The sequence below is a fragment of the Cucurbita moschata genome, unplaced genomic scaffold, assembly GCF_002738365.1.
Source record: "Cucurbita moschata cultivar Rifu unplaced genomic scaffold, Cmos_1.0 Cmo_Scf00001, whole genome shotgun sequence".
Lineage (NCBI taxonomy): Eukaryota > Viridiplantae > Streptophyta > Magnoliopsida > Cucurbitales > Cucurbitaceae > Cucurbita > Cucurbita moschata.
The window spans coordinates 2,291,153-2,312,044 of NW_019268517.1; the positions used below are offsets into that span (position 1 = coordinate 2,291,153).

At 37.5% G+C, this 20,892-nt stretch overlaps 3 protein-coding genes and 1 non-coding gene across 7 annotated transcripts; all 4 read left to right on the plus strand.

The window, feature by feature from the left end:
• Window positions 1-512: 512 nt before the first annotated feature.
• LOC111449081 (DNA repair protein RAD51 homolog 3) lies at window positions 513-4,984 on the plus strand. Of its 4 annotated transcripts, none has more exons than XM_023088943.1 (9): window positions 513-736; window positions 1,784-1,882; window positions 2,576-2,698; window positions 2,925-2,973; window positions 3,057-3,127; window positions 3,235-3,455; window positions 3,737-3,868; window positions 4,488-4,554; window positions 4,670-4,984. In XM_023088943.1, exons 1-9 carry the CDS (start codon window positions 625-627, stop codon window positions 4,843-4,845), a joined length of 1,050 nt encoding a protein of 349 aa, XP_022944711.1. In that variant the 5' UTR covers window positions 513-624; the 3' UTR covers window positions 4,846-4,984. The 4 variants fall into 4 exon arrangements, with proteins under 4 accessions (XP_022944711.1, XP_022944702.1, XP_022944729.1 ...); XM_023088934.1 differs by having other exon boundaries at window positions 515-736; window positions 3,229-3,455; XM_023088961.1 differs by having other exon boundaries at window positions 515-736; window positions 2,925-2,958.
• A 1,295-nt stretch (window positions 4,985-6,279) lies between these two features.
• Window positions 6,280-10,002, plus strand: LOC111447295 (transketolase, chloroplastic). Its single transcript, XM_023086376.1, has 7 exons — window positions 6,280-6,812; window positions 7,319-7,409; window positions 7,702-7,807; window positions 7,885-8,167; window positions 8,242-8,390; window positions 8,476-8,629; window positions 8,773-10,002. Exons 1-7 carry the CDS (start codon window positions 6,327-6,329, stop codon window positions 9,730-9,732), a joined length of 2,229 nt encoding a protein of 742 aa, XP_022942144.1. The 5' UTR covers window positions 6,280-6,326; the 3' UTR covers window positions 9,733-10,002.
• Window positions 10,003-11,635: 1,633 nt separating this feature from the next.
• LOC111454547 lies at window positions 11,636-11,738 on the plus strand. Its single transcript, XR_002712450.1, has one exon. It is a non-coding gene; the product is annotated as a U6 spliceosomal RNA (small nuclear RNA).
• A 1,549-nt stretch (window positions 11,739-13,287) lies between these two features.
• On the plus strand, window positions 13,288-18,948 carry LOC111447582 (3-phosphoshikimate 1-carboxyvinyltransferase 2). Its single transcript, XM_023086827.1, has 8 exons — window positions 13,288-13,974; window positions 15,274-15,521; window positions 16,017-16,170; window positions 17,372-17,586; window positions 17,668-17,785; window positions 17,877-18,087; window positions 18,427-18,488; window positions 18,575-18,948. The coding sequence occupies exons 1-8, from the start codon at window positions 13,621-13,623 to the stop codon at window positions 18,791-18,793; spliced, it is 1,581 nt and encodes a 526-aa protein (XP_022942595.1). The 5' UTR covers window positions 13,288-13,620; the 3' UTR covers window positions 18,794-18,948.
• The last annotated feature ends 1,944 nt before the right edge of the window (window positions 18,949-20,892 follow it).

The following is a 20,892-nucleotide window of genomic DNA, read 5'->3' on the forward strand; positions in this document are numbered from 1 at the left end:
TGTTCTTGTCTTTTCACAACTAGGTATTAAATCCTCATAAATATATATATATTTTTTAAATATTAATCTCATTAATGGATAATTTACATTTTTAATATAATTTATATTTGAGAACGTTAAACACATTACTGAATTCAATAATATTTTACTAACAAAAATATAATTTAATATTTATAATAATTTCTAAAATTTCAAATTTTAATATTATAATATAATGTTTCAGGTTAATGCGTAAATGGGCGGTTTCTTTCCTATATCTCGCCTCGTTTGAGGTGGTCCCACGAATTAAATAAACATTTTTAAATATAACATCGTGTTTTTTTGAAGAAAAAAATTATGATATTTTCTGGATTTTTGAAGTATTATTGAAATTTTTAAAATTTTTATTTAATTTAGTTTTTTAATTTTTGAAACCATATCCAAATTTAAATTAGAAGGGTAATTTCGTCTTTTCACAACTGGTAAAAAAAGAAACAGTTTTTGAAAGGGGTCTTTCTCCAAATTCAAAACATTTAGAGGCTATTTTTCTAAAATTACCCCTGCGCGCGCCGTAGAAACCTCACTCCTTTCATTTTATCGGCGATAGCCGATAGTGTTACTCGGAGATACGGAGAGAAACCAGATATGGAGGTCGGGAGGTTGCCGATATCCGCTACGCTTCGAGGTAAACTGATTTCAGCAGGCTATACTACTCTCTCCTCTCTTGCTTCCGTCTCTCCTTCCGACCTTGCTCGAGGTATCATCACTTTCCTTTTCTTTTGATTGAACTTCCTGTTCAACATCTGTTTTCGCTTTAAATTCTTAGGTTTTCCGTTTTCTTTGGATTTTTATTCATATGTCATCGTTCTGTGTGTGTTCTTGTTTTTTTTACCACTGGTGTAATATAATCCGACGCACGAGTTTGTTTAAAGGAGGTTGAAATTAGCCATTTCAGATCATTCGACCACTAGGATGAATTTTATAAGAGAAAAAACATTCGGAAATTTCGAAGAGAACGAGAAATAGGAAACGACTCTTCGAGCCTTGAATTGTGGTAATGAATGAATATATTGTGATAATCAATCCGTAATCTCCTGAGTAGATCTTTTGACTTATGACTGTTGTTAATTTGAATTTCTGTGGCATAAATATAAAAAAGACTCAATGGATTAGATTAGATTTATGTTGAATTTTGGACCTCAAGGAATTTTATGACTCCGTAGGTTCCTGTTGGAATTTATTAAACAGTTTTAATGACCAGAACTAGCTGCAGCATTGGTTCATTCTTCCTTTTGCTATATTTCAAGGCTAGATAATTTGAAATGTTTTCATGCTTGCATGCATACATCTTGTTATTATTGGTCCTTCAATTTGAACCACCTTCTCTGGCAGTGATTTAGAATTGAGTATGAGATTTTAATCAATCAATCTTTTCTGTCTCGAAAGGTTCTATTTCAGCTTCAATCTTCTCAACGTCCCTTGTTTAAACAAGCAAACAATGTAAATTCCTTTGATCTTAAATAATGATGGGACGGAAGCATGAATTTTTCTTCATTATCAGTAACCCAAAAATCCACTCACTTCAGCTTATTTGCGGTAATAGTTTTTCTTGAGAAGTAGCTTGTCTCAGGGTTTTCTTTTCTTGTTATCACGAAATGATAAATCTTGTGTATTTCTCTTCATTTCATCTATTTACTTATTTTCACCCTTTTCTGTTCAATTTCATCGGTCCTGTTACTTTAGTTTTCACTTTCATTGTCTGTGAATGTTGAGGGTTGCTAACAAGCCGTCTCATGTGATTCAGAACTGGAAATCTCGAACAATGAAGCTTTCGAAGTTCTTAAATTTGCATCACATGGCAGTAGGCTGGACAGGCCAGACGGGAGTGGTGCTATTGTTAACGGTACAGTTTCCTCTTTGCGTAGCTTATTTATTGAAAGCAACAGTAAGAAGAAAACTGTGAACTGTGTGACTTATGAAATAAAAAATAAGGTGCACGTGATTTGTTTTTTAATGCCATCCCTTTGTTGGATCTGGAAGTTTCTTCATTAAAGATGAGTACTTCATAGTTTGCTCAAAATAGATGTAGTTATCTAAATGAATAGACAAAATTGGCTCTTTTCTTTCTTTTTTTCTTCATTTTTAATGACAATTTTTTCATATGTATGTTCCTTTTTATGAAGTTTCAACTGTGTTTTAGATAAAAAAAATAAAACTGCTACTGTTAACTTATTCACAGAGTGGTTTACTTCCATTAATTGGTTATGATGTATTTGTGTGTATCATGTTTCTTCTGCCAAGCAATTTCTTCCTTATTGAATCATCTCATTAGTTCCAATCTTCTCAAAGATCAAAAATACTTTATCAAAAGTGCAGGTATCTTATGGTATACCTTGATATGTTCATTTACTATCACATAGTTGTTTAATAGATTAATGTACTATTGATTGGTGGTTATCCTTTTTTTGGTCTGTTTAAAATACTTCCACATCTAATTACTTCATTATTTTCTAATTATTATTAATATATCGTGGAACCAGCTCTGATCAATCCATGTAATTTCAAATATCTATTTTGGAATTCTTATCTAGGACAGGTGCAGAGACTGCTTGGGATATGCTCCACAAAGAGCAGTTACTGCCACGTATTACCACATCTTGTGCAGATTTAGATAACCTTCTTGGTGGAGGGATTAATAGCAGTGAGGTTACGGAAATTGGTTAGTGATTGTTATTCTCTCTGGTCAGTTGCATTATTACGTGTAATGAATACATTATATTCTCCCCTTTATTTTCTGAAGAAACATGCACGTTAGAATGGAATGTCAACTCATGTTCTCGATTGAAATATCTTAATCTCGCCCTTTTTTGTTTGAATGTCAACTCATGTTTTATTATTATGCTTTTAGTAGAGATATAATCATTTTATTTATTTATTTTTGCCAGGTGGGGTACCGGGTATAGGTAAAACACAGCTTGGGTATGGATTTTTGTTGTATGTTTCTCTCCCAGTGTGAAAATTATTCTTTGTCATACAGAAATAAAATGACATAATGTTTATTTTGCATCGAGTAACAGGATTCAACTTGCCGTAAATGTTCAAATTCCAGGTGCATTTGGTGGCTTAGGTGGAAAAGCAGTTTATATAGGTAGGTTTCCATTCCAGATTTTGCTTCCAATGCTTTTGAAATTTTTTCTAGCAATCTATATTTGCAATCTAGTTAGGAACATGGCTTTCCTTGATGTTTAGATACAGAAGGGAGCTTTATGGTGGAGCGTGCTGTGCAGATTGCTGAAGCATGTATAGAAGATATGACAGATTACAGTGTCTTAGTAAAAAAGAATGCAACGCCTCATCAAGTTCAAATCCAACCAAAAGATATCTTGGAAAACATATTTTACTTTCGTGTCTGCAGCTATACAGAGCAAATTGCCCTAGTAAATTATCTGGACAAGTTCATTACGGAGCACAAAGATGTAGGTAGAATTTTCTTTAACTCTTTAAACTATTATCACTGTCTAGGAAAAGAATTCAGATACGTGTAGTTCTCTTGTCGTTCGAGTTTCTTGTATTACATTGCTTAATCGTTAATGATGCTGCTTGGAAGCTTTCTTCTTTTGTCTCAAGTAAATTGTTGTTTTTCTTGATTTGGATATTTCTAACCAAAAAGTTATCTGAATTACAATTTTTTTTCCTAGATCTTCTTTGTTGGCCTTCAGTTCAAGTATTTTGATAATTACTGATTATTTCTTTGCAGGTTAAGGTTATCATAGTTGATAGTGTGACATTCCATTTCCGCCAAAATTTTGACGACTTGGCTCTCAGGACACGGTTACTCAGTGAAATGGCTCTTAAGTTAATGAAGCTGGCCAAGAAGTTTAATTCGGCCGTAAGAATCAGTTATCTCATTATAATGTTTCAAACTAACATATATGGTAGAGTGTCAACTTAAATTGACATAAGTAGTGATTTACAAAGTTGAATGTGTCTCAACTTTATTAGCAAGCATGGACACTTTAAACTAGCACATTGAATAAGTTATATATATATATATATATATATATATACACACACACACACAGACAATTTGACTCGTGGGAATAACAAAAATCAGTGTATTTGACTAATAAACTTCGAATTGCTCGATATCATGTCACATTTAGAACGTGTTGAAATATTTTGAATTCTCAATACATTTTTTCTAATACAAGATTCAGCATGATACAAGTAAATCATTTAAATGGATGAGAAATCCATATCTTTGAAGAAGATATTTTTCTTCCTATGCCCCTTTCATATCATGTCAATATCCTGAATTTGCATCTATACTCAACCAATGCTGAGAGAAACACACATATGCTTGGTTGTGTCACTTTACCGTTTTTATTTTACGTATCATTTTCCTCCTAATTTCTTGTTTCATTCATGCTAGTAGTGACTAATTTGTTCTATTGTTTTTCCCCCGTCTTTGTTGCTTTTTTCTCCTCTTTTCTCCAACTCTTCGGCAGGTTGTTCTATTGAATCAGGTCACCACTAAGTTCGCCGAAGGTTCATTCCAATTGACTCTTGCATTGGGTATGTCATTTTTAAGTCTCCTCTTATCTTCCACTGTTAAAAATCATTGTTGATCTGTCACTTGTTGCACCCCCTTGGATGTCTTTAAGCATTCTGATTCCATTGAGTTGATTAGGTGATAGCTGGTCACACTCTTGCACGAACCGGATCATTTTATATTGGAATGGCGATGAAAGGTACGCGTATCTTGAAAAATCGCCCTCTCTTCGATCTGCATCGGCACCTTATTCTGTGACTTGTAGAGGCATTAGAAATTCTACATCAAGTAATAAGAGAACCAAAATGATCTAAAGATTTGAAACGCCTTTAAAACTCACATGAATTCATGTTGTTCTCTCATGCTTCATCTAATTTAAGTATGGAATTATCTGAATGGTTCTTGGTTCTTTCTATGATATGGGAAATTGAAAGTTGTCCCTTTTTGTTGAAAGATGCGTATATTTATGTTCTTGCTGCCGTTGGAATCTTTTTCATAAATTTTTTCTTTAGCCGGTAAATTATAAATGGCTAAAAGGGATTCTTATCCTTATATAATTTCTTTTAGGGGAAAAAAAGTTACTGATTATTGATACATGGACTTCACACAATATCTTTGGGGTATGTTTTGCTTTTGGCCCACATTTGGTCAATTTGATTATATATATATATATATACACATATATACATACATACATATCGTGATCGACGAGTGGGGTGGAAGAACTTGCTTGATGGATGGGTAGCTATTTCACGGAGTCTCTATTCAAACTCCTAAATTCTTAATCAAGAGTATATGTTCTTCGTACTAATAGATTACCAAATGAATCAAATTTAATTGTGTAATTAAATGTCATGTTTATTTTGACATTAAAATTAATTGGTTGACTAAATGTCAATTAAAATCTCTCAAACTTAGTAGGTTAAAAAATACTATTACTTTATTTCATGGAGAGTGGCGTGAACATAGTCATCTCTAACCAAGGTTAAGAATTAATTCAAATTTGGATCTTGATAGGTTAATGTCTTTTAAAAGTAGATATTTTGTGGGTTCACCATGAATGAGGTCTGAGTGGTTGGTGATTTCAAGATCCCATAGAAAGTGCATATTTTTATATTTCGGATTTTAACTATATCCCGTATTCATATAGCCATTTCCTCCTTCATTCTCGAACCTCATTTCTTGATATTGTGACTTTTTTCCATGCTTCCTCATTCACATTTTTTTAAAAAAAATTAAAATTAAGTTTCCTATTTTTCATTCTTTACCTTAATTAATCAAACTAAAATTGAAATATTACGAAAAAATATATACATATATATATTAAAGTCAAAATAATAAACTAGCTCAAATCACCCTTTTCCTTTGTGTTATTTATTATTATTATTATTATATTTTTAGTATAACACTTTCCATAGCGTTGAACTCCGAAAAATAAAGAATCTAATGACATTTATTTCCCTTAAAGTATAGACTAAAAGTGAAGCCTTTTTTCAAAGAGAGAAATATTTGTGATAAAGTAAGCTACAAAAAAATATAAACCTCTATTATTTCCCCAAAAAATATTAAAAAATCCAATAAAAATGATTTTCTTTTTTTCTAAAAAACCTGTTAATTAGTGGAGGAAATTTTGGAAGGCAGCCGTTTATCTTACCCACACTCAACGGCTGAGATTCTCCATCGTTCTAATCCAATGGCCACCTCTCGTCTCTCAAGCTCGAACCTCCATTTCCACACAAGATATAACTGATACTCCGACAATCCATTTCTTCAATCCGCCACCATTCCCACACCCATGGCTTCCACTTCCTCTCTCACTCTTTCTCAAGCTCTCTTCTCCCGCGAAATCTCCCGCCATGCCTCCAATTCCTCCTCCGACCGAGTCCCCTTCTCTATCCCCACATTCTCCGGCCTCAAATCCACCAAGCCACCTCGCCTTTCCGGCTCCGCCCACCGCCCCAGGACCGCCCACTACCGCCGCCAAATCGTCAGAGCTGCCGTCGCTGAGACATTGGGCACCACCGCCGAAACTGCCCTCGTTGAGAAGTCCGTCAACACGATCCGATTCTTGGCCATTGATGCGGTTGAGAAAGCTAATTCCGGTCATCCTGGTTTGCCCATGGGCTGTGCGCCGATGGGTCATATTCTATACGATGAGATCATGAAATACAACCCCAAGAATCCTTACTGGTTCAATCGGGATCGCTTCGTTTTGTCTGCCGGACATGGCTGTATGTTGCAGTATGCTCTGCTTCATCTTGCTGGCTACGACAGTGTCAGGGTTGGTTCCCTGAACTTTATTTATTTGTTTTTCAGCTTCATTGGCTTTGTTCTTCATGTTCATAAGCTTGTTTTACTTGAATTATCCGAAATTCTAAGTTTCTGGGTCTGGTTTTATCTCTTTTGGAATGATTTATCCTTAAACGCGAGAAGAAATAAGCTAAAACGCTCTTCTTTAAGCCATAGAGGTCTTTCTTTAATCGACAGACATGAGTGGGAAATCGAGGAGTATGTGAGGTTTGGAAGCCAAAAGGTGAAGCCGAAGAGTAATCAATCGGCTCCGCCTGCGGCCGCCAGGTAGACTGCCCCCTGCAGTGTCAAAGCCAGTAGTGGTGGTGGAGAAGAAGATGAGTAGAGAATTCAAAAGCCATTGAAAATAAAGGATCGGGGCCCTAAACGGAAACGACTCTAATACCATGAAAATATTTGTTATTTGTGTCAAATATGGTACATAGTAAACCATAATTCAAGGCTAAATATCCTTAACATAGCTGATTTTGGTATTAGGAGGAAGATTTGAAGAGCTTCCGTCAATGGGGAAGCCGAACCCCTGGACACCCAGAGAATTTTGAAACGCCCGGTGTTGAGGTCACAACTGGTAAGATTCTTGTCTTGAAACTCAATTGATCCATGTCGTAACGGAGAAGTTGATACAATTTGACTTACTTTATAATTTGATTCTATCGAAGATTGGTAGGAGGGAGTCCTACGTTGGCTAATTTAGGAAATGATCATAGGTTTATAAGTAAGGAATATATCTTTATTGGTACGAGGCTTTTTGGGGAAGCCCAAGGCAAAGCCACGAGAGCTTATGTTCAAAGTGGACAATATCATATCATTGCGGAAAGTCGTGATTTCTAACGGATTTTTTTTGTTCCCATCGCTTGCAGGTCCTCTTGGACAGGGAATTGCAAATGCTGTTGGATTAGCCCTGGCAGAGAAACACTTAGCTGCTCGTTTTAACAAACCCGACAGCGAGATCGTCGACCACTACACGTAAGAACATCGCCATTTTACCGATCATTTGCCAGCTATTTTGTGTTTGCTCAAAGGTATTTGTATGTGTTCTACAGATATGTTATACTAGGAGATGGTTGCCAAATGGAGGGAATTGCCAATGAGGCTTGTTCTCTGGCTGGTCATTGGGGACTAGGGAAGCTCATTGCTTTTTATGATGATAACCACATTTCGATCGATGGAGATACCGAGATTGCCTTCACCGAGAGTGTCGATACTCGTTTCGAGGGTCTCGGATGGCATGTTATCTGGGTGAAGAACGGAAACACGGGGTACGATGAAATCCGTGCTGCGATTCAGGAAGCTAAAGCTGTTAAAGACAAGCCTACGATGATCAAGGTTCGGGTTATCGCCTATCTTTTAAGGTTTATTTTGGTTGTAAGAAAGCTAGCATGTATTCTATCCATTTTCAGGTGACAACAACCATTGGTTATGGATCTCCAAACAAAGCCAATTCATATAGTGTTCATGGTAGTGCACTTGGTGCGAAAGAAGTCGAGGCTACTAGGAGCAACCTTGCGTGGCCATACGAACCTTTCCACGTGCCAGAGGACGTTCAAAAGTAAGAACGATTAGCTCCGTTCTTACTTCTAATTCGTCTACATGGTAAATTTTACTGATCCAACATGTTTTCGATGATTTTTCAGGCACTGGAGTCGTCACATTCCCCAGGGTGCAGATCTTGAGGCTGAATGGAACGCTAAGTTTGCTGAATATGAGAAGAAGTACGCCGAGGAAGCGGCTGAGTTGAAGTCGATCATCAGCGGCGAACTACCTGCAGGTTGGGAAGATGCACTTCCGGTGAGTCGTCTCGAATCAAATTGAGTTAGGCATATTTGAAAGCTGTGCTCGAGATCAACTCGTCCTAATGATAAATTTACGTTTAAAACGTATATATCGATTATGATCGTCTTAAAAGGCTTTGGTTAATGCAACTTTTGCAGAAATATACACCTGAGAATCCAGGTGATGCTACTAGAAATCTGTCTCAGCAATGTCTTAACGCCCTTGCAAAAGTTCTTCCCGGTTTCCTTGGCGGGAGTGCTGACTTGGCATCGTCGAACATGACGCTTCTGAAAATGTATGGCGACTTCCAGAAGAACACGCCAGAAGAACGCAACGTTCGGTTCGGTGTTAGGGAACATGGGATGGGTGCCATATGCAATGGGATAGCTCTTCACAGCCCTGGGTTCATCCCATACTGTGCCACATTCTTTGTTTTCACTGACTACATGAGAGCTGCTATGAGGATTTCTGCCTTGTCTGAAGCTGGTGTGATCTACGTAATGACTCACGACTCGATCGGGCTCGGAGAAGATGGTCCAACCCATCAACCGATCGAACACCTAGCAAGCTTTCGAGCAATGCCCAACATACTGATGTTTAGGCCTGCTGATGGTAATGAAACTGCTGGTGCTTACAAGGTTGCTGTTGTGAACAGGAAGAGGCCTTCTATTATGGCTCTTTCACGGCAAAAGTTGCCTCAACTCCCCGGAACCTCGATCGAAGGAGTCGAGAAGGGTGGCTACGTTATTTCCGACAACTCTTCAGGCAACAAGCCGGACGTTATCTTGATAGGAACTGGTTCTGAATTGGAGATAGCTGCACAAGCAGGAGAGGAACTCAGAAAGGAAGGAAAAGCTGTTAGAGTTGTTTCCTTTGTCTCTTGGGAGCTTTTTGACGAGCAGTCCGATGCGTACAAGGAAAGCGTGTTGCCAGAAGCTGTATCGGCTCGAGTGAGCATCGAGGCCGGTTCAACATTCGGGTGGGGGAAAATTGTTGGAAGCAAAGGGAAGTCGATTGGTATCGATCGATTTGGTGCTAGTGCACCAGCAGGAAAAATATACAAGGAGTTCGGTATCACGGTCGAGGCTGTCGTAGCAGCTGCTCGGGAACTTAGCTAGGATCATTCGTGGCAGAATTTCTTTGAATCCTTCTTGCTAAATCACATTCTCTGTTGCTTATGATTCTGTTCACAGTAAATGTGGTCACAAATGAGAAACAGAGAGAGGCATTATTAGTGTTTTTGAGTGAAAATGAAGTTTGCAACAGTTTCTGGACCTCTCTTTTATGTATCTTCTATGTTCTATATGTCTGTGGCTTGATGTTGGTATCAGTTGTGCTGATATTTTCTTCCAAAAATATGAATTTGATACTCATCTGGGTTGCCTCTACCAACATTGCTACTCACTTATTTTCTTAATATGGAAAGATATGAACCCAACCCATAGGTTATTTCTAGACGAGTTTTTCTTTTTCTTGACTCGTGTCTTAATCAATTGAGCTATGTTCGAGTTAATGAGAGGGTGGTTGGCTGAGGAGGTGATATTGTGGCTACATAACGAAAACAAGCGACTTGTAAGAATGCATGTCTTAACTAATTGAACTATACTTGAGTTGACGAGAAGGTGGTTGGTTGAAGAGGCGATCTTATAGCCACAGAAAGAAAACAAGTGGCTTGTTAGAATGTTGTAAGAATGCATGTCTTAACCAATTAAGCTATGTTCGAGTTGATAAGAGGGTAGTTGGATGAGGATGTGATCTTGTAGTCACACAAAGAAACAAAAGCGGCTCGTAAGAATGCATGTCTTAACGAATTGAGCTATGCTCAGGTTAATAAGAGGGTGGTTAATTGAAGAGGTGACCTTGTGGCTACACAATGAAGACAAGCGGCTCGTAAGAATGCATGTCTTAACTAATTGAGCTATGCTCGAGTTGACGAGAGGATGGCTAGTTGAGAAGGTGATCTTGTTGCCACACAATAAAAACAAACTACTATGCATGTCTTAACTAATTGAGCTATGTTCAGGTTGACGAGAGAGAGAGAGTGGTTAGTAGAGGAGGTGATCTTGTAGCCACGCAAAGAACCAAGTAGCTTGTAAGAATGCATGTCTTAACTAATTGAGTTATGCTCAGGTTGACATGAGGGTGGCTAGTTGAGAAGGTGATCTTGTGGTCACACAATAAAAACAAGTGTCTCGTAAAAATACCCGTCTTACCTAATTGAACTATGTTCAGGTTGACGAGAGGGTGGTTGGTTGAGGAGGTGAACTTGTGGCCACACAAAGAAAACAAGCGGCTCGTGTGAGGTGCGGAAAGGATTGAATTGGATAGTTGGATATGTGTCCTTCAAAAGGGCAAGAGGTAGGTGGGGATGGGTTGGCCTATGTTTTGTGTCCCAAGAGGTTATTCAAAAGGCATTTTTGTTGTAGAGTTGTGGCTGTGATACCTCTCATTTGGATATCCAATTTATGGCTATATTCAATGTTGTTAATTTTAGCAAATATATCCAAATTATTTTTCATTATAATTATTATTATTTATGTATGAAGTTATTGTGATTCAGCATCTTCTCAGAATATTCTTCGTTTCAATTATTTATTTTATTATTATTATTATTATTATGTGCTTTATTTTTTGAACATTATAAGGAAATTTCAATTATATCTTTCTTTATTCTTCTATTTCGGATTTTTGTAATTTTGAAACATAATTAATGCATTTTCCATTTAAAATAATAATAATAATAATAATAAATATAGATATTGCTTGCATTAAATATGGATATTGGAGGAGTTTTATATATTTTAAGAAATAAATAATTAATAATAAGCAAATAATTTATTTGAGAGTACACTGTCTGCACACTTTCCCACGACCCTCCTTTTCGATGTGTCGACTGACGCAGTCTTGTCATAGTTTCTTGTCGGATGGGTAATCAAGTGTCGTTCCGCAACATCTTGTCCCACATCGTTTAATTTCGTTTCTATGTCATGCTTTATATAGCCGATAGAATACCAAGCTATTGTCCCTTCGGGGACATCCGATAAAATTGGAACGATACAGAGAAGATTAGCATGGCCCCTGCGCAAGGATGACACGCACAAATCGAGAAATGGTCCAAATTTTTTTTCCACTTTTACCCCTACAATCCGTAGCATATTTACGAATATGTCCCTTGTATTCCAACGCCTGTTATACAGTATTCAGTTTGCTTACATGCGAAGCTGACTGTGTGCAACCGAAAGGACAAAAAGGTAAAATGGTGATTATACTTACTATTTTACTATTTTTTTTTTGTAGAAAAAATAAAATTAGACTAAAACTTGCATTATTTTAAAGAAAATTTTATAATTCTTAAACTTTTATTTTTTACACTAAATTAATAATAAAAAAATGCCTCTAAGCTTTCAATTAGTAAATTTTTTAAAGTTTGAATAATATTTTTAAATTAAAAAAAAAACTAAAAATACTTTTACCTTTTAGTGTAATAGTATTTTTTTAGAAAATTTTATAATTCTTAAACTTTTATTTTTTACACTAAATTAATAATAAAAAAATGCCTCTAAGCTTTCAATTAGTAAATTTTTTAAAGTTTGAATAATATTTTTAAATTAAAAAAAAAACTAAAAATACTTTTACCTTTTAGTGTAATAGTATTTTTTTAGAAAATTTTATAATTCTTAAACTTTTATTTTTTACACTAAATTAATAATAAAAAAATGCCTCTAAGCTTTCAATTAGTAAATTTTTTAAAGTTTGAATAATATTTTTAAATTAAAAAAAAAACTAAAAATACTTTTACCTTTTAGTGTAATAGTATTTTTTTAGAAAATTTTATAATTCTTAAACTTTTATTTTTTACACTAAATTAATAATAAAAAAATGCCTCTAAGCTTTCAATTAGTAAATTTTTTAAAGTTTGAATAATATTTTTAAATTAAAAAAAAAACTAAAAATACTTTTACCTTTTAGTGTAATAGTATTTTTTTAAAAATTTATAGTCAAACTTTATGTGTTAATATCGGTTATTACAAATTAAATAAATAATCTTAAATCTAGAATTAATATCATATTAAAATTAAACAGGCTTGAAAATTCAAATTTGGTACTCACTTTTGTCTTGAACTTGCAACAAAACTAAAAATATCATCGAGCATGCATAAGTCAATATTTAAAAGTTCAACTACTTAGAATATTAAATATTTATAAAATAACTTTAAATGATTGAAACACAATTCGACTTATATAAAGAGGTATATTCTCGAAGTTGTAATTTTACAAAGTGAAGTTGTAAAATAATAACAAAAAAGCCCTCAAGATTAGAGAAATTGCCCAAAATTGAAATTGTAATAATAACAAAAAAGCCCTCCAAGATTAGAGAAATTACCCAAGATTGAAATTGTTATAATAACAAAAAAGCCCTCTAAGATTAGAGAAATTACCCAAAATTGAAATTGTAATAATAACAAAAAAGCCCTCAAGATTAGAGAAATTACCCAAGATTGAAATTGACCGAATCTTAGAAAGCAAAGTTATGATAATAACAAAAAAGCCCTCTAAGATTAGAGAAATTACCAAAAATGCCAAAAATTCTCTCTCATCCATGGATGTTGGGTCCCATGGAGTAGGTGAGAGAGAGTACTTTAAACAATACAAAGCATTCACCTTACCAAACCCCATCGCTGCCTTTGAACAAATTTCCCAACAACCACCGAGTTGACTCACCTTCCAACCCCCAAAAAGTGAACATTAAAGCAAGATTTTGACTCACCCAACTCGTTTCTTCGCTCAGCCGCCTTCTCTGTTCTTCGAAATTCGCCATTCTTTCGGTAATTTGTGGTGGCTAAGTTGGTTGGTGGAGCCTATAATCCAAACCCATTTCTTCCACCAACTCTTTTTCAAACCTACCTACCCGCCCGACCGCCCGCCGCTGCACCACTTGGACGGGCTTCGAGCCATTTATATGTTAGAGAGAGAGAGTAAAGAGAGGCGACCAGAGAGCGAGGGAAATGGCCCAAGTGAGCAAAATCTGCAGCGGCGTTCGGACTCCTCAGATTCTTCATGAAATCCCTAAATCTCAAAAGCCCAACTCCGTGAATTTGTTCTCTGTGAGATCACCATTTGTAGGTGCTTCGAGTTTTCGGGGGTTGAAATATGGCGATGAAATGAGGCGGAGTTCTGCCGGTGGTAGAGTTAGCGCCATTGTTCCTCTTAGGGTTTCGGCTTCCGCCGCCACGACGGAGAAGCCACCGACGGTGCCGGAGATTGTGTTGCAACCTATTAAGGAGATCTCTGGTACCATTCATTTGCCTGGTTCTAAATCTCTTTCTAATCGAATTTTGCTGCTCGCTGCTCTCTCCGAGGTATGCATGATCGTGGAGTGGTTTGAAATTTACATATTGGATTTCTGTGATGCTTATGATCAATTGAGTTTGTGTGCGTTTGATAGATTGAACAGCTATTTCTTGATCCATCATGCATTATCTGAGGCAGAAAGAACATGAATATGTGTTTGTAAATAGAAGAAACCAATGATTTGCCAAGCCTATGAAAAACTAATAAATTACTAGCTAGGGAGGCATTTTACAACATTTATTTATTTTTACTTCAACAACATTTGGGAGAGATTCAAACTTTGACCCTCTTCTTCGAAGATAGGATACATATTGTGAGATCCCATATCGATTGGAGAGGGGAACGAAACATTATTTATAAGGGTGTGGAAACCTCTCTTTAGCAAACGCGTTTTAAAAACTTTTTGGGGAAGCCCAAGAGAGAAACCCAAAGAAGACAATATCTGCTAGTGGTGGGTTTCGGCTATTACAAATGGCATTAGAGCCCAACATTGAGTGATGTGCTAGCGAGGAGGTTGAACCCCTAAGGGGGTGGACACCAAGCAGTGTGTCAATGAGGACGCTGGGTCCCAAAGGGGGTTGGATTGTGAGATCCCACATTGATTGGAGAGAGGAACGAGTGCTAGCGAGAACGTTGGGCTTGAAGGGGGGGATTGTGAGTCCCCACGTTGGTTGGAGAGGGGAACGAAACATTCTTTATAAAGGTGTAGAAACCTCTCCCGAGCGAACGTATTTTAAAAACCTTGAGGGGAAGCTTGAAAGGAAAATCCAATGAGGACAATATCTGTTAACGGTGGGCTTAGGCTAGGCCGTTACACATACTAATTTCCACTAGTCTATGCTAACTTTTGGCAGATATTTAAGAACTTGCAAGCTGAAGTCATGACTAAAATTTGAAATGAACAAGTAATCAACAGCTAACGTTGGGAGCTTTGTTTCTGCCATGGCAGGATGCAAATTATAAAACACGTTCACTCATGTATAATCTTTAGTAAATTTACTTCTTCATTGTGAACTATGAAAACAAACCAACAGAACAACTATTAACCTGCTGACGACTATCTAAACGATGCTGTTAGACGAAACCATTTTTCATTCGTGAAATTTAATTAGCAATAAGAATGATCGCGGTATGGTTTGGCCGTGCTGTTTAGTTGATTGATTCCATTTATCGTGAGGTATTTCGGGTTTTTATTGGGGTGGGGGACATTAGATATCTCTTATCAAGTAAAACCAGTGGTAGCATTGGACACCCCTTGTGATTTAGCATTCAGTACTTATGGTTGTTATCTCTTATTTATTATTAAGGGAACAACAGTGGTAGACAATTTGTTGAGCAGTGATGATATCCACTATATGCTCGGTGCATTGAAAACACTTGGGCTCGACGTTGAAGAGGATGGCGAAAACAAACGAGCCATTGTTGGAGGCTCTGGTGGTCTCTTCCCAGTGGCCAGAGAATCAAGGGATGAAGAAGTTCAACTTTTCCTCGGAAATGCTGGAACAGCGATGCGTCCTCTGGCAGCTGCTGTTACTGCCGCTGGTGGAAATTTAAGGTAACATTTTTGTTATCTTTGTGAATACTGTTGGAACAACTCAAGTCCACCGCTAGCAGAGATTATCCCCTCTGGCCCGTTACGTATCATCGTTAGCCTCACGAATTTTATAATGCATCTACTAAGGAGAGGTTTCCGTTGGGCCCGGGTGGATTGTGAGATCCCACATCGGTCGGAGAGGAGAACGAAGCATTCCTTATAAGGGTGTGGAAACCTCTCCCTAGTAGACGCATGATAAAAATTGAGGCTGACGGTGATATGTAACGGGCCAAAGTGGGCAATATCTGCTAGCGGTAGACTTGGGTTGTTGGAGAAGTTGCATTTATGGTTTTCTTAGCCCAACACAAATTGAACACACGATCTTCTGAATGTTAAGGAATGCTCGTTCGAAGTGAATTATTGTTTGAGACCAATATATATAGTATACATGACTTACATGACATCCATTCTTATTCTATTGCATAATTACATGCTAATGACTTATGAATGTTACAGATATGTTCTTGATGGAGTACCCCGAATGAGAGAGAGACCCATTGGCGATCTGGTTGATGGTCTCAAGCAGCTTGGTGCAGACGTCGATTGTTTTCTAGGCACTAAATGCCCTCCGGTTCGTGTAGTTGGAAAAGGAGGACTTCCAGGGGGAAAGGTGAGTATTATAATATATAACTACACCTTTTATGTTGCATTTTGGCGGCTCATGTGATAGAGTGTTGCGCTTCTTAATTTTGGTTTGGTTTATAAGAAGACCTTCATGTGTGTCATTAAAAATGTAAGCTAGAGTTGGATAACTAATTGCCCATAATAGCTAGACTTTCTCTTACTCACGGATGAACAAAACTTTCCCTTTCAATTAGTGATCCAACTTTTTGAAGGTGTGGAATTCTTGTGGGCAATCACTCTTTTCAAAAAAAATTACTACAGGAATTGAAGCGATCCTTGAATGAGATGATAACGGTTGGAAACGAGAACCGTATTTTTTTCAGCTTATTAGTATAGATAAATTCCTTTTCCATGGCTGATTTTTGGACCTTACGTGCTGCTGTAACGGCCCAAGCTCGCCGCTAGTAAATATTATTCTCTTTGGGCTTTCTTTTTCGGGTTTCCCCTCAAGCTTTTTAAAACGTGTTTGATAGGGAGAGGTTTTCACACCCTTATAAATAATGCTTCGTTCTCCTCCCCAACCGATGTGAGATTTCACATTCTACCCCCCTCACCTTAGGGCCTAGCGTCCTCGCTAACACTCGTTCCCTTTTCCAATCGACATGAGACCCCCCAATCCACCTCCCTTTCGGGGCTTAGCCTCCTTGTAGGCACACCGCCTCGTGTTCACCCCCCTTTGGGGCTTAGCCTCCTCGCTGACACATCGTCAGTTGTCTGGCTCTGATACCATTTGTAACGGCCCGAAGAGGACAATATCTGCTAGCGGTGAGCTTGGGCCATTTGTAACGGTGGACTTTGGGGCTTAGCCTCCTCGCTGGCACAAACGGCCCAAGCCCACTGCTAACAGATATTGTCCTATTTGGGCTTTTCCTTTCGGACTTCCCCTCAAGGTTTTTAAAACTCATCTGCTAGGGAGAGGTGTCCACACCCTTGTAAAGAATGTTTCACCTCCCTGACCGACGTGGGATCACAGCAGAAACCATTGTTAAGAAGTATTAGTATTAAAGTTATTAACCTTTTTTGGGGCATTTTTTCGAGCTTTTTGCAATAATGGCTTGCATTCAGATCTCAAAAGGATCGCCTACCTATCATACTTATCAAGTGTATCTTATGCAAAGAAGCGTGTTTAACTTGACCTTGAGTTGGTGATATCTGTGGTGATCAAACTTTATACATCTTGTTTTCAGGTAAAACTGTCTGGTTCCATTAGCAGTCAATACTTAACTGCTTTGCTGATGGCAGCCCCTCTGGCTTTAGGAGACGTTGAAGTCGAGATAATTGATAAATTGATTTCTGTTCCTTATGTCGAGATGACTTTGAAACTGATGGAACGTTTTGGGGTCTCTGTGGAACACAATGATAGTTGGGATCGGTTCTTGGTGCGTGGCGGTCAAAAATACAAGTAAGTTTCTACAATATATATTGGTGTACTAGCTTTCAAAACGTGTTACGCTTTTACTAACGAGCATGGTAAAAAAATCAGGTCTCCTGGACATGCTTACGTCGAAGGCGACGCTTCAAGTGCAAGTTACTTCCTTGCTGGTGCAGCTGTCACTGGTGGGACTGTTACTGTGGAAGGTTGTGGTACCAGTAGTTTACAGGTAGCTACTCACTTCCATATTTTCTGTTCCCTATAGATATCTCTACCTTCAAGGCTCAGTAGCATAATTTTCGTTGTGTTCTGATCACTAGGGAGATGTAAAGTTTGCTGAAGTACTCGAGAAGATGGGATGTAAAGTAACGTGGACGGAGAACAGTGTCACCGTCACTGGACCGCCTCGTGACTCTCCGAGTAGCAAACATTTGAAAGCGATTGATGTCAACATGAACAAAATGCCTGATGTTGCTATGACACTCGCTGTAGTTGCATTATATGCTGACGGTCCAACTGCCATTAGAGATGGTACGTGTCTTTGTGAACCCTATCTAATATTGAATGAGTGAAATAACAAACTCGTGACTAGTTTAACTATGAGATCCCACATCGGTTGGGGAGGACAACGGAACATTCTTTATAAGGATGTGGAAACCTCTCCTTAGCCGACGCGTTTTAAAAACCTTGAGGGGAAGCTCGGAAAGGAAAGTCCAAAGAGGACAATATTTGCTAGCAGTTACATTAATTCTTGTCAAGTATGAAAAAATAAATTTGACTTTCAACTGCATTAATATGTTGAGATGGAAGGACTTTCAACAGTAATAGATAACGCCTTACATCGAGTTTCTTTTCGTGTATGTATTTCAGTTGCAAGTTGGAGAGTGAAGGAGACCGAACGGATGATTGCCATTTGCACAGAGCTCCGAAAGGTTAGTTTTAGTTCTCGTCAATCCCTCGAATTCCATCTACCTCGGATGATTTTCGTTTTCCTCATAATGTTCGTATGATACTTCAGCTTGGAGCTACAGTCGAAGAAGGTCCAGATTACTGTATAATCACTCCACCAGAGAAACTAAACGTCGCAGCCATAGACACATACGACGATCACAGAATGGCCATGGCTTTCTCCCTCGCTGCCTGTAAAGATGTTCCAGTTACCATTAAGGATCCTGGATGCACCCGAAAAACGTTCCCCGACTACTTCGACGTGCTTCAAAAGTTCGTCAAGAACTGAACAATTCAAGAAAGAAAGACGAAGAGAGAGGTAACATCTTGAGAGCTTTTAATATGGTTGGTAGAAAGGCTGAATATGGAACTTTGAGGCAGTTAATTCACTTTGTACTTATTCTCCACTTTTGTTTCTAATAAGAGTTATCTATATTGACATCATTTAAACGTTTTGTATTGATTCATGAGAGATCCCACATCGGTTGGAGAGGAGAACGAAACATTGCTTATAAGGGTGTGGAAACCTCTCTCTACCAGACCCGTTTTAAAACCTTAAGGAGAATATCTTCTAGCGGTGGGCTTGCTGTTACATGATTAGTTTTTGGATCAACGTTAGCTCGGGTTATTTGGGAAACATTGCTTATAAGGGTGTGGAAACCTCTTCTTACCAAACTCGTTTTAAAACCTTGAGAGGAAGTTCGGAAGGGAAAGCCCAAAGAGGATAATATCTTCTAGTGGTGGGTTTGAGCTGTTACATGATTAGATTTTGGATCAATGTTAGCTTGGGTTATTTGAGAAACATTGCTTATAAGAGTGTGGAAATCTCTTCCTACCAGACTCGTTTTAAAACCTTGAGGGGAAGTTCAGAAGGGAAAGCCCAAAAAAGATAATATCTTCTAGTGGTGGGTTTGAGCTGTTACATGATTAGATTTTGGATGAACGTTAGCTCGGGTTATTTGAGAAACATTGCTTATAAGGGTGTAGAAACCTCTTCCTACCAAACCCGTTTTAAAATCTTGAGGGGAAGTTTGGACGGGAAAGCCCAAAGAGGACAATATCTTCTGGCGGTGGGCTTAGGCTGTTACATGATTAGATTTTGGATGAACGTTAGCTCGGGTTATTTGGGAGCTGATAATAGAGAGTTTTAGGCTAAGGGAAGTTTCGGGTTTCGAGTAAAAAGAAGGATTATGTGATGGAGAAGGTTTGGGATTGTGCTTTTCTGATGATGAAAGGCTACAGCTTATATAAACATAATAATAATATGAATATGAATAAGAATAGTTGTAAAGAAGGAAGATGCTGTTTTTTTGCCTTCATTTCAAGCTTGCTTTTGCATCTCAAACTTTCCCCTTTCAAATTGGATCTCTTTCTTTCACATGAGTTTGTCTCCTTTCATCCATGCCCATCCCCTTAAACTCATACTTTTGGTTCCCCCAACCTAAAACAAAACTATATCCACCTAATGCATCCATTATCACTACCATCATTAAAATATCTCTTCCTCGTGCGTCGTTATAGGAAACGAGAGATCAAAATGGCAACTTTCTTTAACAATTTCGGCCTCATATGAGTTACCTTAATAACTATGAGATCCCACATCGATTTTCTAATGGATTAAAGCAGCTAAGATTCTGCTCGTGAGTGTAATGGTATAAGTCTGCTTAACTGTGAGACCAACTGGTCGAACAAAGACGAAAGTTGAGCATAGTGATCCAAGCGTTCCATGTGGAAGGGCTCTCACTCAACGGATCAAAGATACGTCACAACGTGATTGTATTAAATTGTTAGACATACGGTAAAAAAAATATCTTTATACACCTCAATGTAAAATTGTTAGTCACATAATGACGGTTTCTTCAATAAAATTTGATAAAAACGAACTACCGATACCTAAAAGAGAGAGAGAGGCATCGAGATTGGAGGTCATGATTCAAAATTAGAACTTAGAAAAAAGAGCCATTAAAAAACCTTCACAAAGTCATTCATAGACAACAAGATCTCTTGCATTAAAAGCTTCCCATTTTGTTCCAATTCCAAAGTCGACTCCTCGTGGGCAAGACCAAATATATATATATATATTACTAAAATTATAATCTTTTCAAAATTGTTCTAACCAAGTCGCTAATTACGATTAAAAACTTATAATCCAACTCTAATCATGATCAGTTAACACAAGAAATATTGTAAATTATTGCATTAATTCCTCTGTTTCACCTTCTTAATGAAGTTCTTAAATTAATACCAATCCTTAAATCAAGGGAGCCAAAAAGGTGACGTTTTTGGGAGAAAATCCCAAATTCAAGGCCATCCCAACAAATTCAACTGAAATATCAAAAATGGGAAATGGTTAAAATTAGTTCTTTTTTTTTTTTTTTTTAAAATTCC